The 17729-nt window shown below is 64.4% G+C and overlaps 1 protein-coding gene across 1 annotated transcript in view; it reads left to right on the forward strand.

Annotated features, from left to right (window-relative positions):
• The first annotated feature begins 399 nt into the window (after positions 1–399).
• The window catches only part of Jph3 (junctophilin 3), a 48009-nt gene continuing 30679 nt past the window's right edge, over positions 400–17729 (forward strand). Inside the window, exons 1-2 of the mRNA XM_027933240.3 lie at positions 400–781; positions 16141–16918. Of these exons, the coding sequence (XP_027789041.3) occupies positions 400–781; positions 16141–16918 (1160 nt within the window). The remainder of the gene's footprint in view (positions 782–16140; positions 16919–17729) is intronic.

Consider the following 17729-nt stretch of genomic DNA (forward strand, 5'->3'; position numbering starts at 1 on the left):
CGCCGCCGCCCTCGGGCGCCCGCAGCGCGGCAGGGGCGGGCGGGGGGCTGCGGCCCGGGGCTGAGCGCGGGCGGGCGGGCGCGGCGAGGGGCTCGCGCCGAGGTGGAGCCGGGCCGCCGCCGCCCGCGGCCCCCCCGCGCCCGCTCCCCTCCCCTCCCCCGCCCCTCCGGTCCTGTCTCCAGCGGGAGCGCGAGACGCTGGTCAGGCTCCGCGGCGCCGCGGAAAATGAGCACTCGCCCCCGTTGACTCGAGTCGCCGCGCCGGCCGCGCCGCGCTGCCTTCTCCATTGCTCCCCGAAAAGCGAATCAAAACAAAAAGCCAGCAGCCAACCAAGACTCCGGCTCGTCGCTCGCCTTGTTTTTTTCACCGCCTGCGGGATTCGCGAGCCGCGTTACATGCATGTCCAGTGGGGGTAGGTTTAATTTTGACGATGGAGGGTCCTACTGCGGAGGCTGGGAGGACGGCAAGGCGCACGGCCATGGCGTCTGCACCGGCCCCAAGGGCCAAGGCGAATACACCGGCTCGTGGAGCCACGGCTTCGAGGTGCTGGGCGTCTACACCTGGCCCAGCGGCAACACGTACCAGGGCACTTGGGCGCAGGGCAAGCGCCACGGCATCGGCCTGGAGAGCAAGGGGAAGTGGGTGTACAAGGGCGAGTGGACGCACGGATTTAAGGGGCGCTACGGGGTGCGGGAGTGCACGGGCAACGGGGCCAAATACGAAGGGACCTGGAGCAACGGGCTGCAGGACGGCTATGGCACGGAGACCTACTCGGATGGAGGTAGGTGCCCGCGGGTCGGGATGGGGCCGGGTGGGTCGGGTGGGAGGAGGGACCCTCCCCAATCCCCCCTCTGTTTATCTCCAGGGAAGTTGAGCCTCTCCCTCCCCTTGGACTGTGGGCGCTCAGGGCATTTCTTGGGTTCTCTGGAGGCCTCAGTGGCCCTGGCTACAGGTTGCCCCAGGCCTGGTGGGGGGCAGCGCCGGGGTGCCAACTCAAGGGTGTCGGGGGCTCTCCAGCAGCAGAGCCAGGCTGAGGGCTGCTGCTTGAGCAGTGGATGAGCGCATCACCCAAGAGCAGGCCAGAGACCTGCTGGCAAGGCCAGGCTGGGCCGGTGGCCACCTCTGGGACCCACTAGGGGTGGAGGGGGTGGCTGGAGAGGGCCCACTTTCCTCCAACACTGTTGCCCCCCTGGTGTGGCTGGAGTCAGGTACCAGCTTCTCTGCTTGTTTTCCTGCGGCGCCCAGGGCCTCCCTCAGTCCTGAACCAACCCAAGCCAACGGAGAGGGAGACTGGGAGCACTGGGGGGGGGGGGATGCCAACCCAAACCAAAACAGCCAGGCAGTAAACTTCTTGGTGGTTGGACGCGGGCTAGCACTGTCGAGCAGGCTGCTGGAGGGAGGAGGGAGGCCATCTGCTTAGCGAGAGCCCAGGAATCTCTCCTTTCAGTGGCTGAACCATTTTTACCGTTAGTCGGGGAATGGCTCTGGGTCTTCATTCTAAGATGCCACCACATCCCAGCCGGACAGAGCCAGGTGCCGGAAGCCAGTGAACTGCCTGTAAGATGGTTTCTGTGCAGGAAGCCTTGGCTGGCTTGGCAGCTGCCCTCTTGCCTGGACTCTCCAGTACCCACAACTCCATGCCTCTGAGAAGCAGGGAGCCATAGCGACTGGTCTCAGAAGCCAGACCCAAACCCAGGCGGGCCCACGGCCCCTCCCCCACTGGGAGCTCTTGCCCCGAGGTGGCTCCCGCCTCCCTCCAGGCGGCTGTGCTGTTTTGCAGGCCTGGATGCCTGGGAAGGGAGTGAGACGCAGCAGCAATGACTTGTGCTTCTGCCGGGGATAAAATCGTGAGTGTGAGCGTCTGTGTGCTCGCCCTGCCTGAGCCTCCTGCAGGAAGCCCAGAGCTCTGCTCTTCCACATCCAGGAGAGATGGAGGGCTGGAGAGTAATTATTATTTTGGCTTATGCAACTGAAAGGCAGGGCTCCTTATTACCCAAAGAGGAGGCGGAGTCTGGGCAGTTAATTATATAATGCTCCCGCCTGCCGGCTCCAGGCCCAGCCCGGTCCCAGGAGGCCTGTGCTCTTGTTTTCATGGAGCAGGTCGGAGAGCCCCACGGCCCCTGGGCCTGAGGGCCAGGAGGGAGCAGGCAGCCCTGCTTCGGAGCCAGGCTTCGGAGCCAGGCGTGGGCCTGTGTGTGTGTGCGCGCGTGCTTGCACACGCAGGCCTGGCAGCAGTTGTGGGTGGCAGAGGCAGGCAGGCAGGCAGGCAGGCAGCCTGGCGCTCCCAGCTGGGCTCTGGGGGAGCCCAGGGCAGTTGTCGCCCCCAGGGCTCTGGCTGGACTGACTGCTCTGCAAAACTGTCCTCCAGAGGGGCTCCCAGTGAGTGGTGACTGCTCCAGACTGTGCTCCACGTCCTGGGGCAGGCCAGCTTCACCGGGCAGGTGGGAGGAGGCCTTGGCCTCTCCTTGCCTGTGACGCTGGTAGGAATTGCCCGGGGTGAAGTCATGTCCCCAGGCCTTGGGCAGCTCCGGTGGCCTGAGAAATTCTTTCCCTCATTGGACAAATACCTCTTGGGCACTTGCAGTGACCAGGTGCTCGGGGCTGTGGGAACACAGCAGTAAGCAAGCGGAGGGCGTCCCTGCCCTCAGGGAGCTTCTGTTTGGGGAGAAGAGTGGAGACCCCCTGGGGATTCTGCAGGGAGGGAGCATCTGCTGGGCTGGCTGTGAGCTCGTCCCTGCGAGGTTGATGTGGGCAGGTTCTCGGGGCCACCTCCTTGGGCTTTCCAGCCCTGCGTCCAGCCAGTTCCCAGAGTGCTTCCTGTGTGTCCTGCTTTGTCCTGCCCATTGTACAGGCGAGGCCAGTGAGCCTAGCTGTCCACACTAGCTGGAGTCCTGGGCTCCAGTCTGGGCAGCAAAGGCTCTGTTCGTCCGGGGCCACGCCCCCTTGTTCCCACCCCACCTGCCCGCCAGCTGCCCGGCATGTCCACCTTGTCTCAAGGGACTCTGGTCCTCGGGTCTCCTGTAGGCGCTCTGAGGGGGAGCACAGGTGCCAGCTTCGGGGATGGTCCTCCCTCTTGGCTAGCCACATAGCCTGAGGGAACATTGAGTTGACCCTCTGCCCAGGGGTGACGAGGCTGAGGCATCTGGGGCTAGTTCTCTGAATGTAGTCCCAGCTTCTCAGGGGAATGGAGTGACCCCTCAGGACTTGCATGCCTGGGCAGTCTGTTTGTGTCCACAGTGGGGTGTGGTCACCTGCCAGAGTAGGGCAGGGGTCTTGCCGCCGTCTCCCCCCTGTGTCAGGGACAGACGGAGCCTTCAGGAGGGAAGGTCCCACCGCCAGTCCACTTGGCTTTTGTCCAGGAGGTGGGAATTTGGGGCAGCAACTGCAGAGCTCCCGAACTTTAGCCCAGCTCCAGTGCTGACTTGGGAAACGCGGCCTCATGGAGAATGCAGCAGTGGCGAATGTCTCCCACATCGAGCTGGGGCTGGTGTGGACTGCGCTTCGGCTGGGGACACTTGTGCCAGCTCCTCCTCCGGCTCACCCTCCCCCGGCTCAGGCAGGCGCTGCTCTTAAGTGAGCCGAGCAGCTCCCACCGCCTGCCTGCGTGGTGTGCCTGAGCCTGGGCGGCAGGGCAGAATCTGCCACCTGGCCTTGGAGCCTTACCCTGCCGGAGCTCTGTGCTGTGGCCTTGGGCAAGTTACTTAACCTCTCTGAGCTGGTTTCCTCGGTTTGCAGAGGGCTGGTGACAGAGCTGTGAGTGGCCAGGAGTGGCCGTTTGTGTGCAGGTGGACCTGCAGGAACGCAGCAGGCGCCTGTGGTGGGCCGCCCTTGTTGCCACTGTTGGCAGTGGTGCCACCGTGATGGCCATTAGAGCCACTGGCCAGGCATGATGGGGTGCCCGTGCACACACGAGCAGGCTGCGGTGCCTGTGCCGTGTCGGGCTCCCAGCTCCACACCTGCAGAGGTGACCCCGCAGGTCCCATCCTGGCTGGGGAGCCAGCACTCGCAGTGAGGAATGTGGGGGAGGGAGGGCCGGGTCCACGCTCAGGCCACCTCTGCCCACTCGCTCGTGTGGAATTCCTATTCTTTCCCATCTCTCCTTCCCTCTGGGTGCAGTGCCCAAGTGCAGGCCGGCTACCCCACCTGTGCCTGGGGCCCTGAGTCCCCTCGTGCCTCCCCGCTCGCTGGACGCTGTGCTTTCTGTGCAGGTAGATGTGTCTCCTGGGCGCTGTGGACGCAGAACCCTTGGACTAAAAGTCACCCCCTCTGATAATCCCGCCCACATCCTGAAAGGTATGAGTCACTCACACCCGGCCTCTCGCCCTCCTGCGCAGGGCCGCTCCCCGGCCCAGACTCCTCACCCACACAAATCACACACACCCACAGCCAGACGAGCCACCCAGGCGCCTGCGCACACACGCGCACAACACACCTGCCACAGTCCCCACCCCGCCCCCAGCGGCCATGTGCCCCCTCCCCGTGGCTGCACCCTCACCCCGTGCTCTGCTCCCTGCAGCCTGCCTGGGGAGTTCCGCCGGCTCCCGGGTGGCACGCCTCGCTTCCGTGGGAAACTCAGCGCGCGGCTAGTGCCTGTGGAGAGAGCCCCGTCCTCTCCTCCACCCAACATGAACTGCCCACTGGTGTAGTATTGGTGCTTGTTGAAGTCCAGACGCCCAGGTCAGGAGGAAGCGTCCCCTGGACACAGACACTGCACCAGTAGATGCTCGTCCCAGAGCAGAGCACGAGAGCCCTCCCGCAGGGTGGGGGGAGGCGATTCTCAGTGATGCTCTTTCAGCCACGGGTGGGGTGTTGAGAGGCTCCATGGCTGAGGGGGGAAGGTGAGCAGGTGACCTCCCCTCACAGCTGGGAAGGGGGTTGTGAGCAGCGTCCCCTCTCCCAGCTCTTCCGCAGGGGCCCGCCGAGACCCGGAGGCAGTGAGTGGCAGGGTGCTGGTGGAGTCCCGGCTGATGCCAGCCTTCAGGGTGGCAGGAGACAGGAGCGGGTCCCAGCCGCGTGCTCTCGGGGCCTGGGGAGAGGGAGACCTGGGAGGCTGGGGCCTTGCCGTCCTCAGTTCCCCAGTCTAAACAGCCATCCGCCTCGAGCTAGTGATTTTTGTGGAACTTTTGTGCCTTTAAATGACAAGTACGTCCAGGTCTGTGAGTGCTAGGAGGGATGCCTGTGGAGTGTCCACGGTAGACCCTTGTGGGTCGCTTTGCCCAGGGCGCAGGGTCCTGGTGGGAGAGGCCACCGCCTCTGGGCTCTGGTGCAGCGGCGGCGGGCTCTTCAGGACCTTGGAGAGCGGCGTTCCAGGCCTGCGCCGTGCGGTTCTCTGCAGGTGACCTCCTGGAGCCCGCACACGTCCTCACTGGGGACCGCGTGGACCCTGGGCACTCCTCGCTGAGGACCACCTGGCCAGGACTTCCCGCGGGCGGGGCTCAGAAGTGTGCCCGGCCCAGCTCTGTCCGCGTGTGGGTTCTGTTTCAAGGAGCGTTTGCCTGTGTCCCCGACTGTCAGTCTGTTCTGAGGGGGCGGAGCGCCTGCCAGGTGCCGCCACCTACTGGTGGACTGAGAGTGTCCCGGCCGCCCGCCAGCAGGCTTGGGGGCTTGAGGCCCTCCAGGGCCCTGGGCGGCCTCCGCTGGTGTGTGCAGGGCCCTGCGGTGAAGCAGGTGCCCGGCTGGCCGGGGAGGCAGCCAGGGAGAGGGCATCGCTCCCCACTCAGCACCAGTGCCCCTGCCAGTCACAGAGGCCCATTCAGCACGCGCCCCCAGCCATACGTGGCTCTGTGAATTGAAATTCAAATTAATTAAAGTGAAGTTTAAGGAGTCGGCTCATTGGCCACACTGGCCACATTTCAGGTGCTCGGGAGCCTCTGTGATGAGTGCTGCCACACTGGGCATCACAGACACTGACCCCTTCCATCATTCCAGAAAGGCCCATTGGACAGCCGTGGCCTGGAGTGTACATGGCATGCAGGGGGCGTGTGTGTGGCTGGTCCCTGCTGTGAGACCAACTACTGACGTGGAGCTAGCACAGAGCGGTCACTCACGGGATTTGTGGAGTGAGTGGACATGCAAGTGGACGTGGCCGTATCTGGCCACTTCTCTCACCACCGTCACCGCACACGTCCAGTTCACCGTGAGACTGATGTCACGGCCTCACTTTGGCACTCTCGTGAAGTCCCTGTTTTGTCGTGGGCTCTGTGGTTGGCCGTGAGAGACCCCGTGTTCTGCACAGGGCCATCCGAGCAGCGAGGGCTGCGGCCATGCGTTCCTGGTGTGGGCAGTGGTGGAGGGGGGCTTCTGATGCTGCTGAGTGGCCTTCTGTGCAGGTGCACAGGTGGCCTGCGGCCCACCATGTCCTCTCCCCTGTCCTCCATGTGGTGTGTCCAGGCATCCGAGAAGCGCTGCAGAGTCCTCCTGGGTTCAGGTCACACAGCTGGGGAACCTGGGTCCAGCCGAGAGTCCTCCTGGGACTCAGAGTCCTCCTGGCGGAGCTCGGCAGCGCGTGGTCCCTGGCTGGCTGCGACCATCGATGGGGAAAGAAGAAACAGATACAAGAACCAGGACTTGTGACTTCCTAAGTGACAAGGGGTCTCCTTGCTGGACTTTGGGGATCTGTAGGACGCTCCACAGGGGGAGAGCTCTGCATGTCCTGCAGGAGCAGCAGCGGTGCCCAGGGCAGGGGAAGCCCAAGTCCAGTCTGGAAGGATGGGCATGGCGACGGTCATCCCCAGGCCCCGGGCTGCTGACCTTTTGGAGGCCTTTCCTCTCTGCCTGTTTCCTGGCGTCCGTGATGGAGCCCTAAAACCTTCCCAGGAACGCCGCGGGTGCTCCCTGGCGCAGACTCTCCTGGCCTTTGCCGCGGCGCCGTGCAGGGCTTGGGCAGGTGGAGCGCCCACCATGGTCATTACCTAGGCCAGTGCTTGTCACACTTGAGTGTGTATCAGCGGCTGGGAGGTGAGCGAGCGTCAGGACACAGATTGCAGACCTGCCTCTGACTTTCTGGGCCTGGGATGTCACCCCCAGATCTGTATTTCTTGCATGTTTCAGGTGCTGCTGCTGCTGCTGCTGGCCTGGGTACCCCACCTTCAGCACCCTGGCTCTTGGCCAGTGCCTCCCAACGCCGGCTGCGTGTGGGAGTCAACACCTATGGCCCCTGGGGGGCCGTCAAGGGTGCAGAGTCCCGGGCTCCAGGGCAGGCGCCACTGCGTGCTCCTGAGCTGCCCAGCGTATGAACCTGGGTCCTCTGAGCTCAAGGAGGTCTGTGACAACATGCTAGTGTTGGTCTTGGCCATGGACAGGTGGTGCTCGCGCCTGGGCCCACCTACAGGTACTGACTGAGGTGGTCCAGGTGCAGCCAGGAGCTGGGTTCTTTTCTGACTCTCCTGGTGAGGCTGAGGTTCAGTGCAGACGGAGGACCTCTGTTTCTGGGCGCGGTTTCTGCACATTGGCGCCCTCGGCCCTGGGGTCCATCCAGGACCTCTGACGCCAGACGCAGAGAGGTGGTGTCCCAGTCCCAGGAGTTGATAAAAGTGATGGGGCCAAGAGTTGTTGCTTTCAGTAGAGTTTTAAAACTCAGGGTCAAGTGACTCATGCAGTGGACACAGTGCTTCCTTCACAAAAGATGTACGATGACGTTGACGTGAACCCCAGGTGTGTGTCACTGGGGTGCACTCAGGAAATCCTGGAGTCAGGAGGACCGCGGCGGAGCTCAGTGGTGGAGGCTCACCTGACTGAGCAGAGGTCAGCGTCGAGTCCCCAGCACCACACATACACACAGAGTTTCTGCAGAGCGTCGTGGCCACGCCCGTGATCCCAGACTGGGGAGGCCGAGGCAGAGGATGGCAGTTCAGGGCCAGCCTGGGCAACTTATCAAGGGCCCGTCTGAAAATAAAGAGATAAGAAGAGTTGGAGTGTGGCTCAGAGGTAGAGCACTCACTTAGCATGTGAGAGCTTCCTTTCCATCCCCAGTACCAAAATAAAATCTAAAAGGCCAGGCATGGTGGCACACAGCTGTGATTCCAGTGGCTCCAGAGGCTGAGGCAGGAGGATCGCAGGTGAGAGACCAGCCTTGGCACCTTAGCACGTCCCTCAGCAACTTAGTGAGACTCTTTCTCAAAATAAAAAATAGAGAGAACTGGGGAGGGTGGCTCAGTGGTTAAGCTCCCCTGGGTTCGATCCCTGGTACAAAAACCAAACCAAAACCAAAAATATATATTTAAAAAAAAAGAAAGAAGGAAAAGAAAAGGAATTTGAGCCAGGCATGGTGATGCATGCCTATAACCCCAGCAGCTCAAGGAGGCTGAGACAGGAGGATTCAAGTTCAAAGCCAGCCTCAGCAACTTAGTGAGGCCCTAAGCAACTTAGTAAGACCCTGTCCCCAAATGAAAAATCAAAAGGGCTGGGATGTAGCTCAGTGGTCAATGCCTCTGGGTTCAATCTCTGGTACCAAAAAGAGAAAAGAAATTTGAGGTCTCTGGTGGGCTGCTGCCCGGCAGCGTATGAACCTGGGTCCTCTGAGCTCAAGGAGCCTCGGCAGAGCTGTTCCCTCTCTTCCAGGAGAGAGCAGGTCCCTGCAGACTTGGGATGTTCTGTGCATTTCTGGGGGTTCGACTCCTTGAGGCCCCTCCACGACCCCCAGTGGCACCCTGTGTTTTCCACGAGTGCCTGACCCTGCCCAGGTCCATCTCGGTGTGCACAGCGAGCAGACGGCCAGGTGGGAAACCAGGTTCCTGGGGTGAGGCACCTCTCCTGGCCCCTCCTGCACGGCCTGCACCCGGGCACCCCACTGCCTGCACCTGGGCACCCCACTGCCCGCCAGCCTTCCGTATTCGGGCCTCCTTCTCCCACCTGCACCGCCCAGCACAGCAGCCTGCGTGTGAATGTGGACTTGGTGGCTGCCCTCTCCCGCAGGGGCCGCCCCTTCTCAGGTGGCCCTCTCCCAGGGAGGACGCAGACCCCCCATGTCACAGGTGGGAAACAGAGGCTCAGGGAGGGAGTGGCAGCGGGGCGAGGGGAGCCTGGGACCAACAGCACATGGTCGCAGGTCAGATCCCTGCACTTCCAGCCCCTGACCCGGGCTGCCGTAGGATCCACAGAGGGCCACTCGGATGCTGTGCCGCTGCCATCCTGGGGACCCCCAGCCCCAGAGAAACACCAGTCTCCCCCCAAGTCTGCTTCTGGAAATGAGAACTGGGTGCCCAAGGCGGAGGTGGCAGGGGTCTTCCTGCAGGGAGACCCAGGAGGGGTTTCAGTGGAGGGCCTGGTGCTGAGGGAGGCCAGGAAGCCCTCCCAGGGGGGCTCTGAGGCTGGGCTGGTTGTGGCCTGTGAGGCCTACACCTGGACAGCTGACCGGTGGTATCTTGGTGACATTTTTTGATGACATCTTTAGTAAAATGTCATTCACATATAAAACGGGTCCCTTTGAAATGTACAGCTCAGGGCTGGGAGGGTGGCTCAGTGGTAGAGCGCCTGCCCAGCTCTGTGTGAGGCCTTCTGTCCCTGGCCTGGCACGGAGCAGGACGGGGTCGGTCTTGAGAGTCACACCTGTGCCAACAGCTGCTCCCCGTCTCCGCCCCTCGGGATGTGGGTGTCTGAGGTTTCCCGTTTGACCCTTCACGGGGACAGAGTCCTGCGGCCGCAGCCCTGGGTGTCTGGCTCTTTCCTGAGCAGGGCGACTGGCACCACCCCTTCTGTGCTGACGGATGTCCGTCTCCCTGGACACTCGGTGGATTCTGCCTTCTGGCTGGGTGAACACCTGGCAGCCTCTGCTCCTCGGGGCCCTGGACCTGCCAGGCCCCGTGGGGACGTGGACCCACCGGGCCCCATGGCAACTCCGACCTTTGGAGGCTGTGCCCGTGTTCGCTCAGCGGCTGTGCCCTTTCCGGCCCCTCCTGCAGTGCGCTGCGGTCCGGCCGCCTTCCTTGCCAGTGTGTCCTCGGATGGGCAGCTCCCACGGGGACGGCGTCCGTTCAGTCTTACTGTCGAGTCGCAGGGTTCTCTGCAGGTGACAGAGCCGTGTGAGTGCCACAGGGCACTGAGCTCAGCTGTGCTGGGGCCCTTCTTGTCTGGCAGGGGCTGCGCACACAGTAGGCGCTCAGAGTGTGTGTCGGGACAGAGCTGGGCTCACTCCCTCCACTCACAGGGAGGCCGGGCTCGGTGCGCTGCTGCACAGCTCAGTTCTCTGGAGGTCGCAGCTGGCATTCAGAGAGCCATGGTGTCGGGGAAGGAGGGCGTTTTATTAAGCGCCAGCTGTGTGCCCGTGTCAAGCTGGGTCTGGGACAGTGGTAAATATAGGGCCCAGGGCCGCTTGGGGTTGGACTGTCTGGGACCGTGCCTGTCCCCGTTCAGTGCCGATAGGGTAGAGTAGGGGGCCAGAGGCTGGGGTGTCTGGGGCCTGGAGAAAGCCACCTCAGGAGTGACCCTGGGCTGAGGGTGGCAGGAGAAGTTGGCAGGGGGTGAGGCGTGGGTGGGGAGGAAGGACGGGCAGCCCAAGTGGCAGGAGGGGCCTTCATGCACCCCCCAGGCAGTGGGACAGGACCCAGGCGCGTGGGGGCAGACCCTCAGACCTTCCCCCTCGGGCTGCACCAAACCAGCCATATTGTGGCCAGCGCGAGGACTGGCCAGCATGAGGACTGGCCATCTCTGGTCAGGGGCTGCATCCAGGCCGCGGGGCCTGGTCTGAGGACATTACCTGTACCCCCAGGAGAATGCAGCAGAAACGTAGCAGAGGTCAGGGTTCTTTGGGGGCTGGAGGTGGCATGGTGGCAGTGACGTGACGCCCTCACAGGAGCAGTGTCCTGTCAGCTGAGAGGCAAAGGGAGGGACGTGTGAGTCCTGGGAGAGGCAGGATGGAGGCAGAGCCCGGAGACGGGGACGGTGGGGGACAGGAGGAGGCCAGGAGGCCGTGTGGAGGGTGCGGAGCCCCGTCTCCTGGGGGGAGGCTGCACTGAGGGCTCCCGTTGCCTTTGAAGCTGTGTGGTGACCCTGGGAAGTCCTGGCGCCCGTCCTGGGGGGACGCTGAGGGGAGAGAAGCAGCCGCTGGCCTGCAGCCCGAGCACCCAGGTGGCCCACCGCAGGCCCCTCGAGCCACGGGGCACCCCCTGCTTGCCTCTCCAGCCCTGGAAGGGCCCCTTGGGCTGTGAGGGGCCCTCTGTGGAAGCTGGGTCCCCGGCTCTGGGACCTGGAACTGACTCAGCAGGGCCTTCTCCCGCCTGGACAGTGGACACTGGGTGGGACTGCAGCTCCAGGCCTCAGATTGGCCCGGAGTCCCGTCCACTCGGTGCTGGGGGGAGATGGTCACCCTAGTCCTGCAGAAGGGGGTCCAGGTGGCCCTGTCGGCATGTCTCAGGAACAGCTGCAGTGGCTGGTCTTGTGTGAGTCGGAGGCCAGCCTGCTGGCCCCGGGCCTCTGCAGCCCTTCAGTGCCTCCTGCCCCAGGATGGTCAGCGCCTGCCCAGGCTTCCCCTGACACTGCCCACAGCCTCCAGAGTGGGCACTTCCGTGGAACCACCCAGCACTCCCTGGTGTGTGGAAGGGCCAGGGCCTTGGGCCAGTGGGGTTCACCCAGACGTGCTGCAGGAAGGGGCAGTTCTCTGATGGGCGTCTCCGTCGCCTCTAGAGAGGGAGCCCAGGGCCAGGCCGTGACTGGTCAAGGAGCAGTGCCCTCCTCTTAGCCAGGAGGGCGTGGCTGGTGTTTGCGGGTGGCACAGTGACCTGCTTTCATCTCAGTCCTGACCCCGGAGTGACTTTGTCCGTGAGGTGCTCATGCCAACAGGCGGCAGGTGGCCGTGAGCTCCCAGGAGGACAGGACCCTCAGGAGGCCCCCGTCCAGCCCACCTCCCCACAGGGGCTGGTTGTGGCTGGGGGCACCAGGACCAGCAAGGACCCCTCCCCTGGGGTGCTGAGTCGGCACAAGGGGCCTGAGTGGCTGCCCGGGACCCTGCCTGGCTGGCTGGACCCTCGAGGGCTGGCCTTCCTCCTCCCGCACCCCCCGCAGCCTCAACCTCCCTACGGCTTGGGCCTCAGTGTTCTGGGAGGTTCCCAGGCAGTGTCTGGGCCCCTGGCCGGAGCCTCACTGTGCCAGGTGACGGTGAGGCAGGGTGCAGAGCCTGTGGGGGGGGGACCCTGTCGCCTGCTCGTCTTCCCTGGATCTGAAGCTGCTCTAGGAAAGTATTGGTTGAAAAGGAAGAAGCGGAGGCAGGATGGAGACTTTGCCAGGATCACGTGGGGCACTTGGGACCGGCCGACCCTCATGCCGACGGGGCCTCTGAGGCTGTGGTCCTTGGTCAGGCCTCACCTGTGTGGCTCCTCACGTCTCTGGTTCCCAATGCCAGGTGGCATGGAGGTGACCGTGGGGGTCCCGTGTGCTGCTCACCCCAGTGGGGTGAGCACTGGGGTCTGGTCTTGCCTGTGATGCCCGCTGGCCCTGTGGTGGTGATAGCTGGACACCAGGCTGTGGCTGGTGTGGCCACCCTCCCCTGGCCCCTCCCCGCCTCCTCTGGCCCTGCGGCGGTGGCTCCCACTGCGGTTCCTCTGGGACCCGGGCCTGCTCTCTTGGCCTGCTCTTTCTGGCTTTCTCCCCTGGCCTTCTAGACACGGGGTGCTGGTCCCAGGCCCAGCGGCCTCCAGGTGTGCAGGCCCTCACAGTGCCAGCCAGGCTCAGGTCCCCAGTCCCCGGCCAGGTGCAGACCCTGACACTTGGTTTCCGCGGCTGAGGAGAGCAGTGTCATTGGGGATGCTCTGGTGAAAGTGTCCTTCGCCCCTGTCCACTGAGACCTTCAGCCCTTAACGGGGCCACGTGCCCAGAGTTTACGGTGAAAGGCGAGTTGAAAACAGGGTGGTGCTCGGAGGCAGGCGGCCTGGGACTCCTGCAGCTCCCCTCCCCAGGACCAGAGTTTCAGCCCGTCAGAGGTGGGTGCCTCTGCCGCGTGCGTGGAGCGGGTGGCTTGTCCCCTGTGACTTCTGCTGAGGCAGGGGGACACTCTCAGCTGCTGAGAACCCTCTTCCTTGGCCTTCTCAGTATTGTTAGACCACAAAATCAGAGATGAGATCCGCTGTGTTGGCGGTCACACTGCGCCATCACGGCCAGCACCCGGGCCGGCCTCGCCTGCGCTGTCCCGTCTAGAAATGTCGCCGACGGCTGCGTTTTCCCATTCTTCCTCTCAGTGCAGCTCCCCAGAGACCACCCTCCAGATCCCCGCCTGGAACCCCCCCGCACGGATGTGCCGTTATGGTTGGCCGCCCTCCCCGTGGCTCTCCCGGAAGCCCCTGGCCTGGGCGGTGCTGGTCTCACGTCTCCCCTTTCTCTCGCTTTCCGCCCCTCATGTTGGTGGAGAAAGGACTATGGAAGGTGAATTGGCGTGACTTGGTGACTTGGTTGATGGATTGGCGTAGCATTGGGACTGGAAGTCACTTCTGCTCAGAGCCCGCGTGGGGCGGCTTTCCGCGGGGCACCGCTGGGTTGGGGTCGGCTGTCCTCTGCCACTCGCTGCTCAGTCCAGCACCCGCCGCCTGCTTTCCTGGCCTCGGGCGGCCCACAACCTCGTGCTGCGTGTCTTGCTGGGGCTCTCTCCCCTGCTCGTGCCGGTGTCTGTGGACCCCTGAGTCCTAGTTGGTGTCTCTGGTCCTTTTGTGCCTTTGCTCTCTGAGACCCCTGCGCGGGCCTCCTGGGTGGTTCTCAAACTTCCTTGGCATCTTCCACCCCTTCCTTTCGTTTTGGTTTCTGAAAGATCTAGAACTCCTCCTGCAACTTGCTCACCAGGGCTGAACTCCGGCCACCCTCTCGTGGGTCCTGGGGGCTTCTCTCTCCGACCTGCTCTCTGCATCTTCTCGTTTGGGGGTGCAGCCTCTTTCTCTCGAGCGTTCCGGTCCTGGTTCCTTGCTGTCTCCCCCCAGGGCTTTTCCTGATTGTACCCACCTTCCCGTCCAGCTTCGCCTGTGGCCTCTCCCTGTGGAGGGTTCCTCCAGATGTCCAGTGACCTTGGCACCAGAGGCTCCGGGCGTGGCCTTTGCCACTGGCCTGCCTTGGCTCCTTCAGGGGAGCCCTCCCGTCCCCGGGCAAGGCCATTCCTACTGCCAGCGTCCTCCCTTGGGCAGGTCTCTGTCCCCGTTAGCGCTGTCCGGAGTCCAGAACTCCCCGCCTGACCCAGCCTTGGGATACAAATGACCAGCATGGGTGGGCCCCCGTCCAGCCCCGCCTCCAGCTGGGACAAGTCCCACCGTGCTGGGCCACCCTTGCCCTCTTCCTGCCCCACACCCCTCTTCTCCTGCAGGTACCCAGCTCCAGATAAGTCCCACTCACGAGGATGCCCATCCTGGGCCCTTTGTGTGGACAAGCTGACCTCTGACCCCCATCCCCAGCCACTTGGCAGCAGCTGGGGTGCAGGGTAGGTGCCACCGCCTCTTGGTGCCAAGGGCTCTCGTGGCCTTTGTCCGAGGCTCTGGCCAGGTCGAGGCTTTGTGCACACCTGTCCTCGCCCAGGTCTGGGCCACCTCTCATGTGGAGAGTGAGGAACCCGCGGCGTGGCCCTGCCCTCAGGGAGATCAGGGCCTGGTTGAGTGGGAGGATGCACTTGGAACACCCAGGGGCCTGCTGCTGTCCCCAGCCCGTCTGCAGCCTGTACGGCGGCCAGCCCATGGACTGTGGGTACGGGGTGAGGGGCACTGTTGGCCTGTGTTGTGTAGCAGGGGCAGGAGCTGCTCTGGCCGGGTGGGTTGGACGGGGGTGGGCAGCTTGGGTGAGAGGAGTCTGCAGACAAGGCTCAGGGACAGACAAGCTGGAGAGGTCAGCCGCGTTCTGATGTGGGGTGTGCTGAAGGTAGGGAGGGTCCTGGGCCACAGTGTCAGGCTCCGTCTCCCCAAACCTAGAGGTTTTACTCTCTGGGCGGGGGTTTGTACGGAGGAGGTGGCTCTGGTGGCAGGCAGCAGGGAGTGGCGGGGAGTGTGGCCACCGCAGGTGCCGTGCCCTGCTCAGACGTGGGACCCCGTGGGACCCTGCTGCGAGGATGACTGAGGACCAGCACGGCCGGGCTGCGTGTGGCCAGGCAGTGCTCCGGTGACCTGTGGTGCAGAGCGCTGGCTCCTGTTGTGTAGATAGGGACACTGCAGGTCCGCGAGGCCTGAAACTGGCCTGCAGTCACAGAGCCAGGCCTGCCGGGCCTTCTTACTGTGCGCTGGGCAGCATGGGGTTCGCCATCTTGACCTCTTCTCCCAGGCGGCCTTGGACTCCTGGCCCCCGCGGGCTGGCAGCGCTGCTCGCGGCCCCAGGCCTCCAGCCTGTGTGGGCGGGCAGCCTCGGGCACTAGGTCAGTCGCCGTGGGGCACATCGTCCCAGCGATTTCCATCGCCCCAGGAGAAACTTCATACCCACCGGCAGAAGCCCCTCCCACCCAGCCTGGGCAGCCCCTCTCGACTTCCTCTGTGGACCACTTGCCTCCGGGACCGTCCCTGGGCCCACTGGCCCTGGCCTTCTGTGTCTGGCTCTTCCTGTTGCATGACACCGAAGGCTCCCGTGGCGCAGGCTATGGGCTGCTTCCCTCCTCACAGCCGCGGGTCCCTGGCAGGGGCGAGTGGCACTCCCTTATCCTCGCCCCTGGATGTGCGGGGGCCTCCACCTCTTGGCTCCGGGGACAGTGCTACTGAGAGTGGGGATACGGATGCCCCAGCCCTGGCCTCTTCGCGGTGGTGGGGTGTGCTGACTGTCATGCCTGAGGTCACCTGAGGACACACATTGCCTTCTGCCCTGTCCCCACTGAGACATCTCCTGGGGGCCTCCAGCAGAGTCCCTGCAGCTGCCCTGGGCAGGGTGCTGTGGCCACCCCAGGCTGTGGGCCTCCTCCAGGGCCTCCCTGTGCGCTGCAGGCTGAGGCTCACTCTGGGTCCTGTGCCTGGTTGCGCCACAGAGTGATGCCTCTTTCCCGCCCCAGTCCCAAGGGAGTGGACCCCTCCTGTGGGGAGCAGAGGCAGGTGTCTCTGACAGTGACCACTGGGGGGGTAGGTGGTGAGCGCTCTGTGTTCCGTGGGCCTCCACGTGAGCCAAGGTGGGAATGCAGGCAGAGCCGTCCCGTGGAGGGACTGCTGGCCTGTCCCCGTAACCGGGGCGCTCGCTGCCCTGGGTACTGACCCCTCTCTGTCTCCCCAGGGACATACCAGGGCCAGTGGGTCGGCGGCATGCGCCAAGGCTATGGTGTGCGGCAGAGCGTCCCCTATGGCATGGCGGCAGTGATCCGCTCGCCCCTGAGGACGTCCATCAACTCCCTGCGCAGCGAGCACACCAACGGCACCGCGCTGCACCCGGACGCCTCCCCAGCGGTGGCCGGCAGCCCGGCCGTGTCCCGGGGCGGCTTCGTGCTGGTGGCCCACAGCGACTCCGAGACCCTCAAGAGCAAGAAGAAGGGGCTGTTCCGGCGCTCACTGCTCAGTGGGCTGAAGCTGCGCAAGTCGGAGTCCAAGAGCAGCCTGGCCAGCCAGCGCAGCAAGCAGAGCTCCTTCCGCAGCGAGGCGGGCATGAGCACGGTCAGCTCCACGGCCAGCGACGTCCACTCCACCATCAGCCTGGGCGAGGCCGAGGCCGAGCTGGCGGTCATCGAGGACGACATCGACGCCACCACCACGGAGACCTACGTGGGCGAGTGGAAGAACGACAAGCGTGCGGGCTTCGGCGTGAGCCAGCGCTCAGACGGGCTCAGGTACGAGGGCGAGTGGGCCAGCAACCGGCGGCACGGCTACGGCTGCATGACCTTCCCCGACGGCACCAAGGAGGAGGGTAAGTACAAGCAGAACATCCTCGTGAGCGGCAAGCGCAAGAACCTCATCCCGCTGCGCGCCAGCAAGACCCGCGAGAAGGTGGACCGGGCTGTGGAGGCGGCCGAGCGGGCGGCCACCATCGCCAAGCAGAAGGCCGAGATCGCAGCGTCCAGGTAGGTGGCCCTCGTGCCTGGCTCCGGTCCTCATGCCACGTGGGACCTCAGAGGTCCTAGGGGCCCGTGGGCAGGGTGGGGCAGGGACGCAGGTGGCGGGCAGGGCCTGGGCCCCCAGCCTCCCCGGGCTCTCGTCTGTCCGTGCATCTAAATGTGTTCACTGTGGACTGTCGGGGGACGGCGGCTGCCTGAGAGGGGCTGTGGGGTGCCTGTTGCTATGCGGCTGCCCAGACTGGCCCCCGAGATTCTCCATAGGCTCTGCAACGGCCCCGTGGACAGAGCAGCCGGGAGGAGCTCAGGCGAGACTTGGTGCTTTGGGCCAGCGGCTTCCTGGCCCTGGCTGTGGGATGGTGAATTCTGGGCTGAGCGGGGCTGCAGGGCCCCGAGGAACAGGTCCAGAGGTGGCCGTGGGTGGGTGCCCTCTGGACTCAGGGCTTCTCTAGGCGTGGTCAGAGAGCAGGAGCCTAGGGCCAGGGAGGACGCGGGCCTGCTCCTGGGCGCTGCGGGGCCAGTGTGAGGACCTGGCTGATCCCAGCTGGTCTGTGGGAGCCCGTGGGAGCTCAGGCACTGCAGGTGGTGCACCGGGCCCGGCGGGTCCTGGGTGGTGTCGTCTGGGCCTCAGAAGGCGCCAGAGACAGTGCGCTTGCTTCCCAGGGCCCCTGCTTTCCTGGGACAGTGTCCAGCCCTTGGTGTCTGAGGGAGAGCCTGGGGCTGGAGAGGACCTGCCTTCTCTGATCCGCGTGTGGACAGACGGAGGGGAGAGACTGGCGTGAGCTTTGATGAGCCCTCTGCACCCCAGCTCCTGCCCAGC

This window comes from Marmota flaviventris, chromosome 18, assembly GCF_047511675.1.
Source record: "Marmota flaviventris isolate mMarFla1 chromosome 18, mMarFla1.hap1, whole genome shotgun sequence".
Classification (NCBI taxonomy): domain Eukaryota; kingdom Metazoa; phylum Chordata; class Mammalia; order Rodentia; family Sciuridae; genus Marmota; species Marmota flaviventris.